The 25,552-nt window shown below is 40.5% G+C and overlaps 1 protein-coding gene across 6 annotated transcripts in view; it reads right to left on the bottom strand.

Moving 5' to 3' along the window:
- Window positions 1-25,552, bottom strand: part of slc12a5a (solute carrier family 12 member 5a) — a 178,386-nt gene that overhangs the window by 92,989 nt on the left and 59,845 nt on the right. The window contains exon 1 of one of the 6 annotated variants that reach the window (XM_031301850.2): window positions 15,185-15,918. The exons of the other annotated variants lie outside the window; for them this stretch is intronic. Coding sequence (XP_031157710.1) covers window positions 15,185-15,239 — 55 coding nt within the window. The 5' untranslated portion in view covers window positions 15,240-15,918. Of the gene's footprint in view, window positions 1-15,184; window positions 15,919-25,552 lie in introns of those variants that run through there. 6 annotated transcript variants of the gene reach the window in all.

The following is a 25,552-nucleotide window of genomic DNA, read 5'->3' as shown; positions in this document are numbered from 1 at the left end:
CGGACCCGAGCATGCGGCATCAACACCAACCTGTTCTTTTACTGAGGTAATTGACTAAGTTGACCCGGCAGCCATCTTGTTTAGAGACATCTGCTGAGGAATCCTTTGATGTGCTGGAGCCGTGATGGCAGCCCCCCCATCCCATTAGCCCCTCTGTTTCTTTCTCCCTGCACGTTGTGCCTGCCAAATATCAAAGGCTCCTTCACTTCCTCGCTCTGCACCATCAACGATAATGAAGTTAAGTGAATGTGTGACGAGCTGCAGCACTCACGTCAAAGAGGAGTCGCGGGGGAAGAGAAGGTTAGAGAATGAGGGAAGATGATTAGAACAAGTGGTGAAAAGGGGAAGAAGGATCATTTCAAAATCTAAGAGTTTGTTCACAGCTTTAGTGTAAGAGGGGCACACACTCACACGGATGAGCATGTGTTTTTTGTCAACACAGCAGAATCATTAGCAACTCAAAAGATCTAAAACTACGGTTACTCTAGTTGACTGGGAAGCAGCTGTGATGAAGAGCTGCTGACCCAAGGTCCTGGGCTGCTAAGCTAAAAAAGTAGCGGTCTGATGACCAAGCTGGGAGGCAGATGCAGAGTAGGAGGATGAGAGGATTACGACGTGTTGGGCTTAATAATCTAGACATCCTGGACGAAGATGACAGGGTGGAAAAGGAAGAAGACGATAGATAGCAAATGAGGAGGGATCAGCAGTGTGTAAGAAGAGGTCTAGGGATTACTGGATGGAGGTCATCAGAAGCTCTCGCTCTCACATACATGTACTCTAGAAATTTCTTTCTTAGAGACAGACATGGAGTAAATGGACTGAGATCAGAGGACTTCACTTGACAGCACTTGAAAAATTATAAAATTATAAAATGTGAAGCACCAGCGGTGATGGCTTTCTGTTTTAAGCATTCATAGAATACAGTATATGTGGCTGATGGATCATGAATTATAAGGCAAAATAGGAGAACATAAGGGCTTCTATTTTAAGAAGCTAGTGGCTTTTATGTCCCTAAGCAGAAGTCTAAAGCTGCATTATTGAATAATAAAGACGATAATAAATGCATTCATTAGGGGAGTCACAGTGGTGGGAAGTAGGGCTGAACGATTTTTGAAAATAATCTAATTGCGATTTTTTTCCCCAAATATTGCGATTGCGATTCAATTATTTTTTAAGCTCTTTGTCTTCTGTATTATTCAAAAAAGACAAACAATAAATCATTTTATAGTATGAACAACACACAGTTACACACTAGACAGTTAAAAAGGTAAAAATATAGTATATACACACACACACACAACAGTGTATTTTTTTTACAGTGCACAGAGAGGAGCTGCCTCCAGCCCCTCCCCCTCGTGAAGTTGCGTGCTGCCGAGTGCAGAGAGGCTATCGTTGCGTTAGCTAGTTGCTGGTGTTCTTGCCGTGGGATTAACTGTACTAATAAAGCTGTTGAAACACCGCGGCCACGCTGCTGTGAAAGCTCCCCGAACGTCATTTATCAGAGTCTGGTTGTTACCGCTCTCAGTGGCAGCTCCTCCACTCATATCTTTATAACGGAGCTAACCGCTAATCAGAGCTAGCTAATAGTTGCCAACCGAGCCTTCAGTTCTGCGTGTCTGTATCCATTAACTGCACGTATGGACTCGAACCAGAATAAAACCCTTCATTTTATTAAAATGGCTGTAAAAGTTTTAAACTACAACTCAGAGTTGTTTGAATGACAGAAATCAGCTCAAGGTACAGTGTAGCGTTAACGTGCTAGTTGATGCTTTCTCTACGGAGTGCAGACTGATTTGCTCTCGCAAGTCATGTGACCAAATCGCAGCCTTTGCGACTAGGAAATTGCGTTTTAACATATCGCGATATTATTGCAAATGCAATTAATCGTTCAGCCCTAGTGGGAAGTGTCACTGACAATATTTGAATGATGCTGCAAGAACATGTACAAGAAAAGACAGCATCTATTCAACTCAGTCTCAATGTGTCGTGTGAGTGGAATATTTCACTTGAGTTAAAATAACATGCAAACAACAAAAGAAATGTGATGGAATGTGAGCCTCATCTAATGTTTCCCAACCTATTTATGCCCATCAAGATAGATAGATGGACAGAGATAGACAACTTCAGTTATCTTGCCATGTTAGGATCCATGTAGCCATCTTTCTGACAGTCTGAAGTCAAGTCAGGAGAATGATCCAATAATTCTATCTTCAGATTTGTGTACTGAGGGTTTTCGATGTTTCTACTGCTGCTGACGTCTCACACGGTTATCACAATAAATGAGGCACTTGGGAGTGCAGTTTCTTTTGATTAAACATGTTTTTGTATGGAAATTGCACCTACAGTACAAGAACGTCATGGGTAGAGTGTCACACAACATTTCATTAAAGAAGCCATAATTGAGTTAATTTGGTGACTTGCCGGCATCAGTACAAACTGCAAACACAATATTTATCACCTTTTATAGCTGCTATGACGAACATGTTAGCAAACAGCTGTCAATTTACACGTCGAGCAGATACGAGCAGTGAATGTAGCCACGTTAGTGTTCATTTGAAGTCGCGTTTTGGCCACCTGGCGAAATAAAGGTAAAATATTTACTCTCTTTTTATCTATGTTTTTGATATCCACCAAGGGAAATATCTGGCTCTCCAGCTGCCAAATGCTCCACTGTGTTCAACAGCTTGTTGCTAACTTTGTCTGTCTGTTGTTTAATGCTGGGCAGCTAGCATAGAGCAGGTTTTAAGGAACTACTGAGTCAGGTGATAAAATCTTTATTGTAAGTTCACCACTACGAGTGAGCCCTTTTACATTATACACGTAGTCATTTGACCCATTGTTAATATAACACATTTTTTATTGCTTTAACAAAACATTACCTCCAAGTACAAAAAAACATCAACTGACAGCCTGAAGTTACAATTGGTAAAGCGAATCAGAGGCACAAATGTGACAAATTTCATCTTGCCAAGTACCCAAAAATTAATAAAACTTCTGTAAATTGGGAATCCATAGAGACAGAATATCCTCTAATCCTGCTTGCTGAACATAAAACATCAAACGCTGAGAGCGCCTCTAAAAATCCACGTATTTAGGCTGTGGCACACACCACACCAATCCCAGAGCTCTCCAGTTAAGTTGCTCCATTTCCTGTGTGACAATAGCTAAATGGGTTCCTATTGAGGGCCGAGATGGGACACGGGGCAAGTGGTATGGCTCTCCGCCGCCTGTGGAGAGGCCCGGCTGACAGATGGTTTATTTCCATTTGCTGAGGATGCTGATAGGCTCTCTGGGCCGTGGCGAAATGGGAAATACTATTCATACAGGCATATCAGCGCTAGACACTCGGCTGACTGAGAGTTATGCAGACATGTCAACTAAGCTGCCGTCAAAGAGAAAGAAAAATAGAGAGAGAGAGAGAGAGAGAGAGAGACGGTGAGCTAAGTGATCGGCCTAGCCAAAGGCGACACTGTACTCAGGGGAACAGTGCATGAAATACATACCTAAAAACATAAATATTTAATTGTGAGATTATACTTTACATCCATATGTCCACTTAGCTGGGCTGTGTTTAAGTGGTGGGCTGAAATGCAATGATTGGATCAGATGGCATAGAGTGGCTGCTGTGGGGTGTGTAAGTGGCATTTGATTGCATTCTGTGTGATCGGGAGAGACCAAATTATGTAAAATGTTTAGAGATGCACCTGAAACATGAACGTAAGTGGTTGTAAGTATGGTACATTATTAAATGAGCTGAAATCATACTGTATGTACCATGATGAAATATTTGTGTTGGTGTATTTGTGCTACCGTTCACATGACAAGATATAAAGCAGTGTGCGTGTGAAATAATCACAGAGGCTATTAGCCAATAATAACATATCAATCACAGTCTGTCTGCCTCTGCACATCTCTCTGTCCTCTTCCATCTTCTCTGTCATGTCTGTTTCATCCCTAAAAAAGACACCATCATCAAATGGCACTATGACATGAAACAGCCGTAACAACATCAAACAGCTGTAGGTACCATAGACTGTTAAAACCAAAAGCATTTAGTGTGTGTGTGTGTGTGTGTGTGTGTGTGTGTGTGTGTGTGTGTGTGTGTGTGTGTGTGTGTGTGTGTGTGTGTGTGTGTGTGTGTGTTGTATAAAATTAGCTGTCTACAGTTTGTTCTGGGGGGAAACATGTACTCTTTCTCTTTCTACAATGAATGACTATTTTCCCAAACAGCTCCACTGATAGCCCCGCCATTGAAAATGTTCAAATTATAGTGTTGCTCTTTGTGTCCCGGTCATAATGGCCCTAATCCAGTAATGTCCCTGTACATTTATCTGTCACTTCAGGCAATGTGTGAAGGGGAAACATGATAAATTGGTACGTTATTAACTAATGCAATAGGTTGTTTGACTGTAGGTATAGATTAATGGGGATTTACCTGTTTATCATCATATTTATTTACAATCAACTCAATTAATTTTATTTGTCACGGCACATTCCAAATAAAGAAGCTTCAAATCACCCCGTGGATGGTTAAAATGAAGTTAAAAACAAACTGAGGCTCCCCAACTGTTCTCTGCATTAGAGGCCTTAGAAAGAGACATTTCATTATGCTTCCACCCACACACCCCCTCCCAAACCCCTGCCAAACCATTTCCACTAAAAAACCTTAATATCCTCTAATGACCCTTTTGCGTTTCCTAATGGCCAGGAACTAACTGGAAAACTGGAAAGACAGCAAAAGCTAAAACTTCATCACCAGTTCTGTCCATTACATAGTTAAAGCCAAAATTACAAACGGACCATTGGGCTTTAATCTGGTCAATCACGCAAATGAGGAGATTTATAATCAGTGTCTTTATAGGACTGTGGCATCTGGACAGCAGGTTTTCATCAATGGAAACATCCCTGTCAATCTTGATTACTGTAGTTAGCAGGCAGTAAGCTAAAACAGATACATCAGTATACAAGTCTTTATAGAGTAACATACAAAACATTAGGAACAACTCAATTTTGTCAATATATTGCATTTTTACTCACCAAACTTCCCAAATCCATAATGATTTTATATGAATCCTGTCCCTGTTAACAGGTACAGCTGACGTGGCACTAGGGATGGGTAATATGGATAAAATCCTATCACCGTATGTGTAATTTAATATCCCAATATCGATAATTTTTTTGGATAAAATAATAACAGAAATGTCTATTTCAAAGTATACCTAAACAATCGATGCAAAAATCATATAAAAATTCAATATTGCCAGGAAAAGGTCCTGGCCATTGATTGTCCCCATCACACACACCTTATACTAGTCACCACAATATTAACAGTATGGCAAAATGTCTAGTCAGTAATTAATAGATTAGTTAATTGGCAGAAAATGTATTAGCAAAAATGTTGATTGTCAGTTTATCGTTTAAGTCGTTAAGTCAAGCAACATTTTAAATAACTGCTACTGAAATTTGAGGATTAACTGCTTTTCTCTGTTTTTTTGTATCATTTTAAGTTGTTGGCTGTTGGTTGGACAAAATAAAACATTTTAAGAAGACTTTCAGACCCTGTGATGGGCATTAAAAAAATGTTATTTCATTGAATAAATGATTCATTGTTTAATCTCTCAATTCTATGTCTCTGCCTTTTATTAATTAAAAGATAATAGTAAGTTGCAGCCCTAATGATGCATCTCCCAACCCTGCTTGGTAGCATTGAAAGTCTATAAACTCTGTCTACTTTAAAACGTATTTTAGGGTAGACATGACCAACATCAGGATGAAATTAATGTACTGTAGAGTTACTTTCTTCACTGATGAAGAAAAACTAGTTTCCATTTCTGAATCCATGATGAAGGGAAGGGAATACCATTTGAATTTGCTTTTATTTTTCCTTTTTTCCTCCTCAAACGTGTCCCTGCCTTTCTGTGTGTTCCCACTGCTTTTAAAAGTTGCCTCATTAATTTAACTTGTTCACTACACTTTGTCAGTAATTAATCAGTGGTAACTGTTTTCATCATCTAAGTTGCATCAGTTGCATCATCTGAACTTCAGTCTGTGCACTGAAGTTCTTATGCAAAAGCATGATGTTGGTGCCGTGCCCATCAGCCTCATTAGCAATTCCAGGCCATCCCAAACATTATGTGTGTGTAAAGTGAGTCCAGTGGTGTACTGCTGGCCAGAGTCCTGACGATGAAGCAGACTGTGAGGGATTGATCCCCCTCTGTGCCCCTCCCAGACCCCCCTCCCTTGCCCAATTACAAGATTGTGTGTTTGATTTCCGCCAGGCGGTGTTTCTCGCTTCTACAGAAATGCCCACCACTGGCCTTGCAGTCCCTCTGCCCACTCACCCACCAATTAAGCAACTTTCTAGTTTAAAGACACAACAATCCCACAATACCATGCTGTACAACAGAGGATCCTCCCACAGACACACACACACACACACACACACACACACACACACGCACTGGGGTTTCCACAGCTGAAACTGTACATCCACATCACCCCACCCCACACACACAATAACGAGTTTCTCCACTGCTGCTGGCTGACTTCAACACCAGCAGTTTAATTTTCCGCGAGTCCAGCCGCTTATATTTGTTGTGCCAGTATAAGCATATGTGCACATACATTAAAAGAGATCACATGCATATGTATGAGAGTCACAGCACACACACACTCATGCTCAGGGCAGGAAGTACACACGTGATGGCAAAGCGCATACTGCATAACAACTACTCTCAAGATGAAAGGAAGAAATATATTTTTCAGTTGGCTGGTAGTTACCTATTAAATATGGAGCTGAGAGGATTGTTTAGCTATCCTCGGAGAGAGTGCCGTGACGCAGAGGTACGCGTGAGCTTAAAATGAGGAAAACGTGACTTCTCTCTGCTCTTTTTGAAATGCAAATGATGTATCCGCCAGGGAAATTCCCCAACCTAAATACTGTCTATTCCAAATGAAAGTGAATCTACCACCGCTGCAATTTACCTGTAGATACTAATGAATGGCAGGAGAGAAGCATTTTGTTTGTCATGTTTAACCTCAGTAGAAAAGGTTCATACTTAGCAAATATATGGAACATTTCCAACAGCCCAGACTGTAACCATGGCAATCCACATTACCTACTTGGTTATTTTTCTCTCCTGAGCCAAAGGAAAACAGCTTGATACAATGGGATGAAGCCAGGCTGTGACACGCACACACAGAAACGTAGTAGCAGAGGTTCTTTGGCTTTATTTTCTCTCAAGTGACAGACCAGAAGTCTTCATGTACAGAGTTGATACGACTGATTGCTGTGCTACAGGGCCGAGTGTGTATCATGGTTCTGAGGCCGGTCTCAACCACACACCAGCCAAATCACCGCAAATAGGTATATGAGTGAGAGCAAATCAATATGAGGCTTTTCATTACAGTTCAATCTCCTGGCACAGGCCGGTTCACAGTAATGTCAGATAGGGTGGAAATTGAGAGACTCATCAAGGACTTTGGTCTCTTCAATAACGAGCTGCAGGAAGGCAACGTTGTGTCACCGGTGTGGAATGTGTCAGCTTCACCGGACTCGTTTTGACTTATGTGATCTAATGTGTGCAGATTAACACAAAGTGCTGCACCTGAACCAAGTGGATTTCTTTCGATAAGAAAACTGCACACATTCAGGAAAAGCTCACATCTTTAAGACCATTAAAGGAAAAATCCTCCTGCAGATAAAGTGTTACTCAATCAGTTTTTAATAATGTAGTCTCGCATTGCCAGACCTTCCTCCACAGCGCTGCAGAGGAGGGTCTGGCTAGTCCACAAAGCATTCTGGGATGGGAGAAAAACATGCTCTGGCATGTCTTTATTGCTTTATAGCTTTAGTGCGTAACTTTTTGATATTATTGAACGTCTGTTACATTCAAGCCATTGTCAAATGAGTTGCTGCAAAGCTAATTAAGACTGTCAGCTCCACACAACTCTCTCTGTATTTCTCAGTATGGCTATGTTCAGAAGATTGTGTCGTCGTGACTTTCCCGCGCAGAAGCTCGAGTGAAGATAATTACCTCTTCTGAAGAGTCCATCATGTTTTTTTAATCTTCCGTGTTCTCCTTGGCTACTAGCAACTGCGTGGAGGAGGGGTGTGGGTGATGCTTGATCACGGAAGGCTGTATCATGTGAACACGCACAGTGTTGTTGTCATTACTTAGAATTTCTCATGGGGACGACAGGCACTACGCACTATAGCTTTAACATGGGCTGTATTTTTGGGCCATGCTTTAAGCATTGATACATTGTCTAGTAGGGTTTCCTGCAAAATAATGAAGACTACAATTAACTACTAGAAAGTAAATTGTTCTTTAATAAATCTGGTTTAAAATATTTTGGTAGATCATTTGAGAGCTACTTTTCTTTCTGATATTGTCTGATATACGTAGCTGTAGCCCTACAAGGTTACAAATCGACTGAACCAGAACTCTGAATCTGGTTTGGTAGTAAAGGGGCCTGCTGTTAAACAAGTCAGTAATGATATTTTATTTTAAAGATGCATTTTTTTCTACTTTGAATTCTAGTTAGGTAGCGTTGTTGTTGTCCTTGAGCGTTTTTAGCTCAATGGTGTTTTAAGCCCCCAACGTCTCCTTCCAGGCAGGGCTGTGACTGTGTACTTCAAGGCACCTAACCCTAACGTTAACCCTAACCCTAACCATTGCCTAATCCTAGTGGAGACGTTGGGGGCTTAAAACACCGATAAACGCGTTTTTAATAGCTAACAACTCTTTCACCATAAATTACCCGCATGACACCATTTGCTTATTCCTGCTTTTTTTCTTCCTCACTACAAAAGATTAGATATTCTACATGGTTTCTCTGTGATAATATATTGCTTCTTTATTAAAATGTTCATCCTTTATATAAATTTATAATATATAAATGCCTTGTATTCATTATTTTGCCTTATTGAAAAAAATTGTCTTACTCTAGTCTAGTCAGATATTTTGACTTGTAGTAGTTGTTTCATACAGTGGGTATAATGCAGTTATGAAAGTTGTGAGAGAGATGACCATGGTTCCCGTGTTCAGCTTGGTTGAGCTGCTTCTGACATGATTCATCTCTTTCCTTCACTTCCATTGACCTCCTCTTCCCCTCAATAAAACTGGCCATCTATTTCTCTCTAAGACTATCCATCCATTTGAAATATTTTACTTCGGAAACCCTTTGTCGCCCGTGTGTTCCTACCACTGTTTCTGTTGCTGTGCAGAGAACTAAAGTCATGTAATCAATGTGTTCATGTGTTCCAAATGAAAGGCTGTGATTTTGCTTTTGTCTCACCTAAATGCAATGAAAACTTGTTTTCCATTACTTATTTTCATGAAATTGCACACGCAATACTTTGACACCACTAAAGTTGAAGGAAGTTAAATGCTGAATAAATGTTTTTTAGACAAGGAAAGTAAAACATGTAGTAAAGCATATGTGTATGACTAATGGTGGTCTCTTGGTACTTGCTTTTGTGTGAGCTTTTCATCACAGCATGAGTCGACAGCAAGCTTTGGGAAAGCAGACCCCTTCACTGCTGATTATACTCTCTCCTGCTTATTAATTGACAAACCAATAAATGAATACCCATCCATTATATATAGACACCCACTACTGATGGTAACCATACTCTAATTAACAAGAAGACTATCTGCCCCATCGTTACGTAAGCCATTGTATTCATGTTTCATTACTACCTTTATTAAATTGTATTATAAATTAAGTGATACATAATTATAATCTATATTTGGACTTCAGGAGCCATTTGTAGAATGGTGGTTGGTACACTGATGAAAAATAGCTCTGACTCATAATGTGAGTTTTCATGAGGATGGCATTGGATAAGATAGAGTTAAAAATGAAGCTAAAATAGCTAGAAATAGCTATAAATACAGGCAAAACTACCTTATTTGCACACAGAAAACAGTATACTGTATTTTTGCACAATATTAAATTCTCCTTCTCAAAGACACTGCTGAGGAATACAGTGTAAAGCATTGTCCTTTGCAATTTACATACAACACGGCAATAAAATATTATTAATAATAATAATAATAATAATAATAATACATTTATTCAGAACACAATGGAAGGTCAATAGTACAGTAAATAAATTAGGACAATATACTGTGTACAAAAATGTAGCAATAAATATATGGTACAATTCAATTATAAATATTACTAGTCAGTATTGAACTTGACCTATACAGTATTTATACTGCAGGTTACAACAGGTCTATGTGTCAGTCTACTCATGTGGAGATGATATATTTTAGTGCTAAGCTACTGAAAATGCATTTTTATTTGTGTAGCCAGAGAACTACCTTTTCAAGTAACAAGTTTCTGTGGTCTTGTATTAGCCAGCAATCTCTCTCACTTACAGTACATTTCTGCTGTCTCTCTCTCTCCATTCACAGTAGATAAGTCGCAGAGCAGGTAGACAGAGAATAATGATGTTGAGCATGCACAACAACTGCCGCCCTAGGAGGGCCCCAGGGAGCATTTTGCAGTATTATGCAGTCAGCCATAACTAAAACATCATTACAACCCTATTCACAGCCCTGACCAAGAGTACAGACTGGCTGGAAAGAGGGGATGAGTGGATGGATGGATGGATGGATGTATGGATGGATGGATCCTATGATTATTGTCATCAAGTAATCCGACGGCTTTTTCTCAATTAATTCGTACATTTCTTAGCAGGTGAAGAGAAAGTCATTCAACAGCAGCAAAGTAGCAGCTTTTCAAGTGGATTTTCTAATTAAAGGTATAATCTGTCAAGATTCTTATGAAATCAAATCCAGATTTGGTTACTATTTATGGTGGCATTTTTGTCAGCAATACCCATTCAATGTATTTTTTTCTGGACATAATTACCTCTCTATATATTATTCATCATTGTTAGTCGCCATTCCTATGTGGTATTTAAATTGCCTTTGAACGCACAAGGGTTTCACAGGAAATGTGTGTAATGTATGTTTGTAATCCAGATTTATGGTTTGTAATTTCATCTCACTGATATCAGCCTGATTGCTTACTGATCACTCTCCTAACGCCGTATCAAAGCTGTGTCAAGTTACTGCTAAAGCTAACCGGAAGCTACATTGCTGCTTCACATTAAAAGAGTTCAACTGGCGAAACACAGGGCGCCAATTTATTGTCAAGCAATCACAGGAAACGCAATGTACTGTTACCAATGCTAAGCTCGATTGTTCATCAAAAATGCGCCTACAAAAAGAGTCAGTTTTAAATAGAGGAAGTAGAGGAAGAGCTGCAGGCGACATGCGGCACACCTTCAACTCCTCAGCGAGGTAAATCACTTTGCATTCTTCAGTTTGAAAACCACTCTCACCGTGTGCAGCATGAATTTGAATCATGGATGCAACTACTTTTTGCTGACTTCTTTATTAAAGCCATGTTAAGTTTGTTTGGCTGCACTGCAAACAGATACACTAGTTGCTTATCTGTTGTATTTCTGACTAAGTAGCTGCTCAAAGAGTGCTTGCTGTAATAATTACCAAGACTGAAATATTAAGAATAACAACTTTAATTTCGTATTGCAACTTCCATGTCTTCTCTTTTACAGTATAAGTGAGTATTCTTGTCTCATTACCCTTTATTGTACTATTAATGTTGGTGTACAGTATATAATATTAAGTACTATTTTTTTCATGCTTTATTTGTGTACAGCGAATGTTAATAATGCGTGTGATATTTTTTTCTTACTAAGGTGTATCTATATTGTGTATTTGCTCTTGTACTTATACTGCTGTGAAAATTCACTTTCTCTAAAATGTATCTTATCTAAAAGGCAATAATGTTAGAAAATATTTTCTTAAAAAGACTTCAGAGTGTGATTTATGTGGAGCGAGCTGGCTATCAGCAGTCGATTGACCTGCTGAGCCAAAGGCTGTTCAGGCAGAACTCATGAGCAATATTCAATTATGCATACCTTACAAAAACTACTCACTCATTAAACTGGAGCGAATAAACTGAACTGGCACATTAATAAGCAACTGAATACATAAATGAAAAACTGCAGACAGCAACAAACGTGTAGAAAAGTAGCATGAAATCACTTTTGCTTGCTAACAAGAACCCAGAACAGCTCCTCTTAATGCTGTACAATAATCAATGAGTGTAGATCAAAACTTTACATGATTCAGTAGATGTATGAAAATACAAAATGGTACTCTCCACATTTAAACACCAGTAAGCGAGACATAAACCACACTCTCACCTCAATGTCCGCTAAAGAAAAATGTGAAACACATCCATCACTCAAACAACAAGAACTCTTCACTTTAGGTGTCCACCATACTGCAACACTACACCTTTCAGACAGTAACAGCTTGCCCTGTTGTGCTTAAAAAATACAAGACATGCTCTGCCATCAAACCTTTTCTGTGCTGCAAATGGATCACTAAAACTTCATTTTCCCTTCAACTCGTGATTGCATCCCACCTCCTTGCACCGCTCACACTCCACTTGCTCCAAAGAGAAAAATCTGCACATAATTAACAATATGGTGGGAGAGCAACATGATGAACTTATGAATATGGAAATCAGGCTTTTACTCAACATGCATCCACTTCTTCCCTTACAATCTTTCTTAATTTCCGTGAGAATTATGCATTTCATCTTTGCAAGCTTATAAAAAGGTGCACAGTACAAAAACACAGCCCTACAAAACACACACACACACACACACACACACACACACACACACAAACACCTTCACCCTAAAGCTGTGTGTAACCCTGTGCTGTCCTCTCCCAGGCTGTGACCCGAATCGTGTAATGAAGGCTATAAATTAGCACCTTGGACAGCACTAGGCAGCCCTGAGCTCCTCCTGGATGTACATACTACTACAGTCAGGCGAGGGAGAGGGGGGGAGCCTCTTTTAGCACCGAGGGAGAGCGGACAGCGACAGCCTCTGAAATTCCTACTGTAAAGAGGCAAAAAGCCCTCCCTATCTGGAGCTGCCCTGCATAGTACTGATGACTAAACAGACTTATTCAGGTTGTTGCACAGCTGTGATTCAAATGAAAGGGATGAGAGGGGGAGGGGGTGTGTGGATATGTGGGTGTATGTGTGTGTGTGTGTGAATAAGGTCCTATCCTGAGAGATGCTGTAGCAAAGTGCAGAGTGACAAAAAGAGTGAGATAGGGAGAGAGTGACACAGGGGGAGGAACAGATATGTTGGAAGGAGGTGGTGGCGGACACTTATTCACCTCTCTGAGGGTCTGAGGTGTTTGTGCACATTACATGCATACTCTTAAGTTATATCTACGCATTACTATGGAACACATAAAAAGGGAAGCCTGACCAATGAAACAGTCTAACATCTACACATAGCAGGAGAGACGAAGAGCTACAACCACACACACTTCTCACACACATTAGCATATAGGCTACCTAGTATGAACATGCGGGCCAACTTTAAAACTCCATTCGGCACACACTTGGATGCATACACATGAATGTAAATCAGACGGTAAATTCGACAGTGCGTAAAGGTAGAAGCACACAGAGACAGCAACGCTCAAGTAATCTTGTTAGCTTAACACTTCTGCATGCACCGTTATGTGGCTTTATGTCACGCCTGGTAACCTGTCCTTGATCGTTTCAATTCGTCGCACTTATAAACTCGGTCATGTTTCAACCCTGTCGCCAACCTCTTACAACCGCTGTCCGTGCTCTTAGCGCACCATTGTAATCCCCCCCACCCACAAAAAAAGAGATGCCCGCATTAAGTTAAATATTCATGTTCCCAGCGCTGATCTATTTTTATCATTAAGCCCTCACAGGTAGGAGAAGAGCAGCATAGTGACTGTTCTCTCATCCGCAACCTGTCTCCCCAGTGCATCCCTGAGAGTCCTGACAACCACAGGAACATTTGTGTACCGTAACGCAGAATGGGAGACATGAAGGAGTGAGAAAAAAGCTGTAGCGAGAAATGTTGAGAGCAAAAAGGAAAAAAAGGGCAGTGAAGGAGAAAGCTAGGCCTTGAGAGAGAGAGAGAGATAAGTATGCAGAGCTACAACAATCTTCAATATATATCAGAGGAAAAAGAAATACTGCCGGTGTGCAGCTTCTGCAGAATTATCCTCTGTTTGAATGAGCCGATGGGTTGGCCAAACCAAAGTTACCTGGGACTTTAACGGCATTGATGATTTAATACTATTCCAAAATAATTGTGCAGTGTCTGTCACTAGCACAAGAATGGGTTCAATCTCTGTCCGGGCCTGAGAAGGTATGTGCTCTTTGGTGAACAGCCGGTATAAAAGCACTCACAACACAGCTCTGCACAAACCAGCAACCCACAAGTTTTTTCCAAAAAGCCTGCAGAGACTGAGGACTGGTTTGAGCGATGGGGATTGGATGGAGGGCTGATTTTTGACAGCTGGGGGTGACGGGATTAGCAGCAATGGTGGCTTGGTATCCGTAAATGTGAGTGGTTGTGTATGTGTGTGTATGTGTGTGTGTGTGTGTGTGTGTGTGTTAGTGTGTGTTTGTGTGAGCGTACACTTGCCCATACCGCCTGTCCATAGAGTGCCATATGTGGTGGGAGCATTTACATTTGCCATTAAGAATGAATGAACCATTGGTCATTTGCACCAGAAAACGTTCTGTGTTGCGCATGCACGTATGCATGTTTGATTGTGTGTGTGTGTGTGTGTGTGTGTGTATCAGTGCAAGTGTGTGTGCGTGTGCTGGACAAAACTGTAATGCCCTTACACTCACCATCCATCGTATGGAGTAAGCCCATTACTATTCCTGTCACAACAGCCTTGCAGTAACAGCAGCAGAGGAGGCAAGCAGGCCGACCACCGTACAGTGCGCGCGCGCACGCACACACACACACACACACACACACACACACACACACACACACACACACACACACACACACACACACACACACACACACCTCCTCTTCCAGTGACAGCTCACTCCCATCAGTGTAAACCAAAATTGTGCACGTTATGTGCTTTATGAAGCACTTCTGTGCAACGTATTTGTGTGGGCAGATGTAGAGTACAGTATCTACGTGTCTTGCATTGCCATATGAATGCCCCTGTTTTTTGCATATCTGCTTGTGTGTGTGTGTGTGTGTGTGTGTGTGTGTGTGTGTGTGTGTGTGTGAGACTACATGACACATCCCATCACTCACCCTGGCTTTGCGCTCCCCCGTCCCCCTCCTCTGTGTCGGTCAGGTTATTAAGCATCCCGGCTCTTCTACAGTACTCTTCTGCTGCGGAGCGGTGTCACCGATCGAGCTCTCGGCGGCTCTCCCTGCGCTCCACCCACTGTGATACAGCCACAGAAATCACGGGGAAGCAGCGTAGAAAATATGCCAGCCGGATCCTCCTCGCTCCTCGCTGCCCGTAGGATGCGCGAAGAGAGGCAGCAGAAGAGAGAGGAGAGAAGGATTTTTTTTCTCCCTCTGTAGATCCTCCTCTTGACGTCTCTTCTCCACTGGCTTGTAAGCCTGACTCTCTTGCTCTCTCTCTGTTGCTCCCTCTATCTTTCTCTCTCTCTCTCTCTCTCTCTCTCTCTCTCTCTCTCTCACTCTTCTCTCTGTTGCTCTGTCTCTTTCTCCAGGAGGAGGAGGAGGGAAGAGGGAAGCTGCAGGAGTTTGGTGGATGATGGAACGCCTCAAAGCTGCACACTTGCTCTCTCCCTCCTCCTTTTTCCTTCTCTCTGTCTCTTTTTTTTTGTTGCCTTTCTCACTCCTGATCTCATTCTCTCCCACTCACAGATACAAAAAAAACTCACTCTCCCCTGCTCAGATGATGTTGCTCAGTCACTATAGCTGCCAAACTGATTGCATATTCAAGCAGTAGTGTGATTTCTTCTCCATCTATTTCTCCCCTCCCTGCCTATCTCTTCTCATCGTGGCTGTCAGACAGAGAGGTGATTGTGGAAGTGGAATTGATGTTGTTAAAGAGAGAGCAGGCGGTAGCCTCGCCACTCTGATGTTTTCTGTCCACAGAGGTGCATTATGCATCGGCTTTTTCTCCTGCCAGCTTTGTAATAAGCCGCCGCGCTCATTCCCTACTTTAATGTCTGATGCAAATAGAGCTACTGTTTCCTTCAAAGGATGAACAAGCCCTATCAACATCATCTGTATGCAGTTATGATAAACATGGAGAGCCATGTACTCATGGAAAGACAAACTGCATCACCAATACAGTCATCAGTTTGGTTTAGTATATGCACAAAGGCATACACACACACACACACACCTGCCTCTCTGCTCTCAGCTAACAAAACAGAGCATGGTTCTTTATCTTTTTCATTTTCTCTTTTAATCCACCCTTTAGAGTGTAGATGTGTTTGGTTCCAAACAGAGATGCTGCATGGCGTCGGCACAGCATTGAAGCCTCGCTGTCAATTAGGCCCGTCTCATTTTGATGCATGCAGATTACTTTTGATCTGGTACACTGTGTACTGTGTGCAAAAAAAAAAAAAAAAAAAATTGTGTAGTATGTATGAAGACAATTTGCGCGCTTGTGTGTGTTTCTATGTGTGTCCCAGTGGTTGTGATCCCACACCAGAGATATGAAAGCAATTAATCTTGGTTTTAGTCATGGTAGCGCTGATGCACAGAATAGATTTTCTTCAAAAAGAGGAGGAAAAATGTAACTGCACGCTCTGTTTCAGTGAATACATTTATTACCAATGTTTCAGACAAAACTGGTTTTGTCAATGTACAATTACCCTGACAAAGAACTAATACCTTAAAGCTTGGCAATACATTTCTCTACTGAGCTGTGTGTACTGATACATTTATCTCTCTGTGTTCATTAGTAATCACACCATAGCCAGCAGTTTGTTTATAACAACAACAGACACGCACAAATTGAATTACAGTATCCACAAGGGGAGAGCCTTTGCATTTAGATTCAGTTGAAACATTCGGTCCGTTCAATTGTGTCCTGAATGACTTGCTCATCATTGCTTAGTGTACAAGCAATCTGATTGGTTAAATGTGCATGACATGAAATCATGCTGATTATTTCTATGGTTGACTGGTTACACAGAGACGTATTATATATAAAGACTTAATTATAAAAAAATTATAAAATTATAAAATATTAAATAACAAGGAGGTAAACAAGCGCATTAACTCTAATAATGGGTGCCTCCCAGGTAAAGTACTCCATTTCATGCATTTCTGTTTTAAAACACCAACTGATGTATGTAGATGTACTACTGATCCATACTAGACATATACTGTAAATGAGAGTCCCGCCCTGCAACAGTCACTGTCGGCTAGTCATTGACCCCACAGTGATTGTGGTCATTACTGCTGTCATCTGGATGGATGGAAGGCTAGTAAATGGTTAACTTGATTTGTGCTGTGGATGGGTGGTGATGGTGCAATGGATATGACACATACCTTTGGTGTGGGAGATCTGGGTTCAATTCCCATTGCGATACATCAACCAACGTGTCCCTGAGCAAGACACTTAACCCATAGTTGCTCCAGAGACATGCGACCTCTGACATATAGCACATATAGCAATTGTAAGTCGCTTTGAATAAAAGCGTCAGCTAAATGACATATAATGTAATGTAAATACCAAGCTTCTGTTAACCTGCATAAAGGACCTAGTATAATGTCTACTCAGAGTTTAGGTATTCATTTAAAGGTCCATCTCAGGATTAGCATTGCAAGGCTATTAGGGGTAGGGGGAAAAAATCAATACAGCATAGTATCGTGATATTTTCCGTGGCAGTACTGTATGGATACACAGATGCCAAGTATTGATCTTTTACTATATATACAGTATGCGTTGGTCAGTTTGCTCGACAATCCCATTTTGCTGCAATAAAATTGAAGTGAGATGAAAAAACAGAGAAATGTATCTTTTTAGATAAAACAGATGGGACATCATTTAAAATTGGGAAAAATCTGAAGTTGGAAAAAAAGGTAATAAACTGCAATATATCGCATAACATTGCAATTTGTTTAAAATCGCAATAATATTGTATCGTGACATAAGAATCGTGATACCGTATGGTGAGGGTGATTCCCACCCCAAAAGGCTATTAATGCGGTGGTATACCATAAATAAAGGGTGAAATAATAATAAATAAGGGTGAAATACATTTGCACCATCATGTTTCCCTAAAATTTACTTTTGTGCACATTTTGAACCAAAACATTTTCCACTGTTGGTATTGGTGCTAATGTGACAAACAGTGCAAATATTTAGGTCTGGAAACTGGTTTATGCACATTATTTATGTTGTTTACTATTGACATCATGCCTCTTGAAATTAGTGTTGGTGTACAATCTTCGGTATTTATTTTAGAAAAAGGGCGACTGTGCTTTTTTAGGAGGCCCAGTTCACGTCCTCCTCCATCATCCTGATAACTGTACAGTTCACAGTGCCACTTATCTGTGTTAAACTTGACGAACAAATTATGAAAAAGCAAGTTGATCTGACAAAAGTTGAGCAAAACCTGCCAGACAGTTATTATGGACAACTCCACAGGTAGTGCAGATACACTCACGTGACGTAATGGACTCTCTGCAACACATATCCAACACACCCTTTTAAATCAGGCGATCTTTTTAAGCTCTCAATGCACAGCTCAGTCCATTGGTCTGCCTATATGGTGCTGCTGCTACTCTACAACACTGCATCATCACTGCAGCTGCTTACATAGAGCATTAATTCAACCTACATCCAGTGCAGCATCCACCTGTAGACTCAAATCTTCCTCAAACAGAGGTGAACTGAGGTCATCATCACTACCAATCTCTGACTGAGCAGGTTTAAATGTCACAACCTGGACATCAAACATTAACTCTGCAAACTCTAAACTCACATATTGATATAACCGTTCCATGTGAGCTGGCTGAATGAAATGAAAACATATTTGTGCTCACAACCAAACCAGCTGACGTGGGCTAACACACTGCCAAATCTCTGCAATATTTTGATTAAGGGGGAAACAAGGTCGGGAAAGAGCCAACAGTAAATTTAAGCAATTTGTTGTTTTACATTTTTGAGCGATATGATATCTTGTTTGACAACACTGAGCTTGAAATAGGGCTCCTTTATAACATAGTGCATGGATTTGCATGCCACCCATGTACCAAAGTATCTTCTCTGCTGATTCACTTATGCCATCATATAATGCTAAAGCATTGCATAAAACATCTATTATGTAATCATCTATTGTTGTAATGGTCCCTGTGCTGAGCTATGTATGTAGGTAGAAGAAGAAGGGAGGGGACAGGGAGAAGGTGGTCTATACATCCCCTAAATAGAACAAGGGACAGGTGAGAACAAGTGCCTGTCAGGCAGATCATGGCAAAGACATGCGTTTACTTCAGGATGTCTGCAAACCATTTAGAGAAAGTGGTCATCACCACTTTTACACCAGTGTGCTGGATGTTTAAAACTGACTTGCCTTTTACCCAGATTTTCAGAAACACCCAATACAATAAACACATTATGGCATCGGCAAGATTACAAAATAGAGCTGGTGTTGGAACCTCAAATGTCTTGATTTGACATCAAAACTGTTGTTTTTACACCAATAATATCTTCATATGTTGGGTGACAAGAATATATTGTGCTTCAATGCAATGACAAGGAGGAATGTATGAGGAGGACAGCAGGCAAGCACCGAGTGCGCTGGAGCACAGGGACCTGCTGGCACAGCAGCTGTTTTTCAATAGAGGGCAGGAACAAACAGAGAGCTCAGTTACACATTTCAAAATCAAAGAAAATGGATTGATCAGTTGGAGTTATATCAAAAAAGAAAAATATTTAATCAAATTCAAAAATTCCAATTTAACTTTATTATCCAAAGAAGAAGATGAAGTGGCCAGAGATACAAGATGGTCTTCTTGTGCTGTGCAGTGCAACAAGAGCGGTTTATTTCAATCACTATTTCAGTATTCCGAAGGGGTTTCTGGAGACAAATGTAAACACATTTCCTTTTATTTTATTTTTTGCCTTATTCGGTTCAATTCAAGCCATCAGAAAGTCTAATAAATGCAATTCAAATGTTCTGTGGGCACTATTCTGTGCATGTATTGCTAACTCACTCAGGCATCTGAAGACTTTCTTATTTCTTAAGCAGCATGGCTTGCAAACAACTGAACAGTGTCTTGCCTACCAACAGCGCCCTGTTATTGGATTAGCCCAAACTCTCACAACACTCAGACACTGCCAAAACCAACTCCTCAGCTACAGTATGGGAGTAGCAGAGGTGAAAACTACATCAATAGTAGATGCATGAAATACAACAATGATATTAAATTGGGACCTTTTCTTGAGTGCCTGTACATGTGAGAGAGAGTGTAAAAATACATGCACTTTTTCCAGAGTCGTTGAAAATAAAAAATAATATATGGTGCAGCTTCTACAATTTGTGGGTATGGCAGTGTGTGTGTGTGTGTGTGTGTGTGTGTGTGTGTGTGTGTATGTGTGAGATAAAGGGGCACAAACAGAAAGACAGACTGATGGGGGGGGGGGATGCATGAGTCACACATTTTCCTGAAGTTGTACTTGTTATCTGTGCCTGATTACATGTATGTGAGCCGCCATTCATGTGTAAACGTGCAATTTGTATGTCACGTTTTCCTCAGAGGAGTACTCTGACCAATGTAGCACCTCTGAGAGAACAATTTTCAAAAGGGTTTTTGAAAAAGACAAAATTTACATTTTCAAGAGGTTCAATTGCAGGCATTTTAAATGTCATGAATGTAGAGCCGGGCTCTAAACAGGACAATCTCTGTTGAGTAATGTTTTATGAAATGTAGCCATGCTAAGGTCATATTGACCTGGTTTGCTCTACTCAAAAGCCTACTTATGAAGTAGAGGAACTCTTTTACTTTTACTGACGACAGACCATGCTCAAAAGAATTTCAATTACGTGTCTGAGCAGGGCTTGCTGACTTCTTGTGACCCTGTGTCATCAAAAGGAGCAAGGGTGGAGGGTGCTGATTTGCAAGAGATACAAGGAGTAAATGGAAGTCAGTTGAGACATAAAACAAAGAGAAGAGGGAAGAACTCAAGTTCTCCAAGTGACTTTTCAAACATGTTCAAAAATTGCAAATGTCTTTATCTGTAGAATGTCACAGACATACAAAATAGATACATATTTATTTTTAACTCAAAACTTCCTGTTTCCGTTTCATAATAAAAGCCCTCCAGAGTTTCGGTGGACAAAATCTCTTAATTTGTTAACACAAGGCTTTTATTGTGAAATATTTGCAGGACCGTGTTGTGGAAAATGCACACGCTTCCTAACCTTTTTCTGACAATAAATTTAAATCACTTTTATATTGACATGAAATGAAACATTCCAATATTGATGGCCATTATCAACTGCAAACTCAATGTAGGATGCGTACTCTCTCTCCAAAGACACATCTTAAACCATAGAAATTCTCGCGTGCTTTGCATCATCTGATTGGCTCTTCTGATCCGCCTTTATAGAGACTACCAATCAAACTATTTAGAACGAATATTGGCAGTTAATGACTGCGGTGGCGTGACGGTGGCTGATCAATTGGAGCACCCTTAGTGGAAACATATAAGGTCTAACTTTAACTTTAACTTTCACGAATCAATTACTAGAATCAAAAACCTGTTTAAATCCCTAGGTCTTATAAATTTGCGACCAGTTCCAGGTTCTTTCAGTACCAGACTTTAGGACATACAGAGGTTAAACTGCTACACATTTTCTCACTGCACAACATTATAGGATGAAATAAAGCAAGAGAACAACCACTTCCAACCTATCAGTAGCAGAGCTTCGTCTACGCATGTATTGTGGTGTCTTGGACCAGTGGCGCAAAAAGTGGGTATGCGCTATATGCGGCGCATAGGGGCGCAGCACCATGGGGGGCGCCAAAGTGATGGTAAAAAAAAAAAAAAAAAATCTTTTTTTGGTATTTTCAATATGTAGCTGCTGTTGTGCGTTTCTAAATCATTTCTACATTTCCTCAATGTTATTATATAACATTTTAGAGGACTAACAGGCTAGAGTAGGCGCCCTGTCTCATAAGATTCCATCATCATGTTGACATAGAAGTCGGAGGGGGAGGGGAGGGAGCGGGTGGGCGCCGTGTGAGTGAGCAGGTACGAACGTACGAGTAGTAAGTTGCCGTCTATGGAAAAAGAGCAAAGCAAAACAGCTGTTGGGGCTAAAAAATAGAAAAAGAAAGAGGGAAAAGGAGATGTGTCCATGGATGCGACAGCAGTTAAATAAGTGGATGGTGAGAGGCAACAGGTAGGATTTAAAGTGTGACGTCTGTGCTTGGAGGCTTGCAAATATTAATGTAAACAGACTAGCTAGCGTTTGCTAACACTGGGAATGTAGCAGCCAAATGGGGGTTTACCATGGAATCATGCATAGATTTGCTACCAAACTTGGAGGCTTGCAAATATTCATGTTAACAGACTAGACTGCTAGTGTTTGCTAACACTAGCAGCTAAAGTGGGGTTTACGGCTAGCTTACAATATGCAAAACCAAGGTTGCTGAGCTGAAAACTGATAAATATAAGGTAGCATGTACAATAAATGACAAGAATCTGGAAAACATAACTAATGCTATAACTCTGGTTTATCATTGAATCATGCATAGATTAGGGGGGGGGGCGCCAAAATTGTTGCTGCATACCCCTCTGACACTGGGTAGTTGCGCCACTGTCTTGGACTTCTGCCAGATCATTATGGTCTGTCTGAGCACCTCCAAACGTTGACAAGGGCATGCAGCATTTTACAGCAGCCACAAAAACTAAAGCCCTGGACAGTTGAATTTCACGTGGACACAAAGACAAAGCAAAACAAGAAAGAAAAATTCCTAGGAAGCTTTAAAGGTAGTTCATCTCCAAGTGTGCGGCGAGAGGAGCGTCAAGTTTTTCAATGAAACAGCATCCGTAATATTCTCTCTGGGTTCCCTTAGTGTCTGAAATCAAAACATATTATGAGTAAGAGGAGGCACTTACACCTAAATAATGCAATACACAGACTTTCTGTCAAAAATTGCAGCCAGAAAAGGTTCAGTCAGCATTGATGTTAGACACATCTAAGCCACCAATTTGAATGTGCCGTTCACTATCATGCTATATGTGTACAGTTTATAGTTAATCACCCCGTAAGTCAAATCTTTACATGACAATGGCTGCATGAATCTAATTGAAGCTGCATTGTAATAATTAATGCATTCTGGTTTTCTGTCTCAACCGATTCGGGAATGAAATATGCAAACATTAAAATGACTTCCATAAACATAAAGTGAGGCTGATGTGCAGAGAGTGTTATTGCAGAGCCATAGTGAAACAATTTGAGAATGCAGTTTGTTAGCACAATACCCATGCACTTCTGTTGATGAGTTTAGCTTGATTATATTTCCCATGTGTCTTATTCTCTCTCTCTCTCTCTCTCTCTCTACTGTAAATCTGATCAGGCTCTGCTCAAAGAACAGCCAGATATCCTCCTACGGCAAGCCTGAGGACAGACACATACATACACGCAAGCACAAACACTAAAGGATGCCGTTATCAGTTTTATTTGTATGAGATTGTGTTAAGATGGGCTCAAGAAAATTACATGGTAACTGTTTGAATTTAGCCCCGGTCTCCTGAGGGGTAATTTACAGAAGGCTGTGGACGATAATGGATGTTACTCAGGAGAGGCTGGATGGATTCCATCTACTGTCCATCAGTTTACCTGATGCTGCCAAATTGAAAAACAACTTTACACCCACTGTGTAAATTTGTCTTTATTGAATCGACCCACTTTTTTATTTGTCCTTCATAAACAAATCTAATCATAGCTTTGTACCTTGGAAATGGATTTGCTTTATGAAAGAACATTCTCTGACGTCAGTAACGAATATGAGTGTTATGTGTATGTGATGTAGAGACAAAGGGAAAGAGAGGGGGCAGTAATCAATTCAGAGCACTTGTGTCAAACCTTTGGAAAGCTCAAAATGTGTCCTCAGTCCTGTTAGCCCCTGCTGGTAGAACAGAAACTTATATTGTTCATCAGAGCACAGAGTCTACAACATGTGTATGCTGTCAGAGATTTGTTAAGTGTTAAGAAACCTGCAGGGCTGGCAGAATCTCTTGGCCCTCAGAGGGTTGTGAAGTAATTACTCTGAGAATAGCCGGGGCAGTCCTGAGTAACAGGCCCCCACATCTGACGGGGCTTTGATTGCGAGACAGGCATCTGAAGATGTGAGGGAGATTCTTGTAGCCTCGGCTGGAAAGAGCGAGGAGATCAAAGTGGTCTGGCGATGTTCCGACTCAGCAGATCCGGACTTTTGTTTGCTCTAAACACGTTTTATCTTTTAAGGCCTGCTGGCCAATCTTAGAGTGTTGTATTTCTAATCGCCTAATCCTTCCACAGCAGCCGCTGCCTCTCAGAAAGAAATAAAACAACTGACAAATACTGAGGTCATCTTCTCTCTCTAAATGCTGAGCGTGTTAAAGGTAGTAGTGTACTGTATATGTGTAGACAGATGTGTGGATGTTTATGTCCAGAACAGTTGCATTTAGTCCAAAAGACTTTTGCGAGCAGCAGAATGATAAAGCTGATGGCAATTTTAACCTGTAATGTGACAGAATAGGCAAAAAAAAAGAGAAAACAAAAATTACGTCCATCTTTAACTTGAATTTTTTGATTTTATTTTCATTTCCAAAGTGGTTTATTCAATGAATCTAAGTTCATAATGCATAAGAGATGCTATTAAAACAGGTGAAATCATTATAATTATAAAAGGTATAATTATAAGGCTGTTGCAGAACATGAATAACTGGTTAGATTTTTTATATTAAACATTAATCACCGAGTATGAGCAAGCAGGTTAAAAATGATATCAGGTCCACAGGACGATGAAACTGCTGTTATGTGTGTGACTGTAATGTCGCCCTCAGAGTTTCATATACAAAAAGCCGTTGCTCTGGACTCTAACTATGAGAAGAACAGAAGAAACATAGACTGACATTCTAAGCCTGAATAGCAGATAAATGCAGACAGCTCTTTTACCCTGAAACTCAACCCTGCACACGTAACTAATGTCTAAGTGGTGTCTAAGTCTTTGGGTAAGTTTGAAGTCTGAATACTGATGTACCAATTCTGGTACTAACTCCTTGAAAGCACACTAAACTTTGAATATGGTGCAGTATTTGTATGTGTGTTGCCACCAAAGAGGATAGTCAAATTTAGGGGGGAGACAAATATGTTGCGGTGTGTTCTCTTGTGATAATACTGGAACTACTGGAACTGTGATAAGTGTCACTGCCTTTTATGATGTATTACTTATATTACTTATTAATTTAATACTTAGTAGTAATTTGCTTAGTAAGAGTATTCAGTTTGTTGCATTTGAAAAAAAATGTTTCCACTCTTTAGCAGCACAAATGTCACAGTAATCATAAATGATTGTCTTACATACGTAATTTAAGGCATTTCACAAAACTGCATGTATTGTACTAGAAAACTGTAGACGATATCTACTTATTCAAGTACACTGCTATTACTGCACAAGTAACAAAGG

Source organism: Sander lucioperca, chromosome 6 (genome assembly GCF_008315115.2).
Source record: "Sander lucioperca isolate FBNREF2018 chromosome 6, SLUC_FBN_1.2, whole genome shotgun sequence".
NCBI classification, from domain to species: Eukaryota; Metazoa; Chordata; class Actinopteri; order Perciformes; family Percidae; genus Sander; species Sander lucioperca.
The sequence above is the reverse complement of the archived record's forward strand: the minus strand, read 5'-3'. Positions and strand labels throughout refer to the sequence as shown.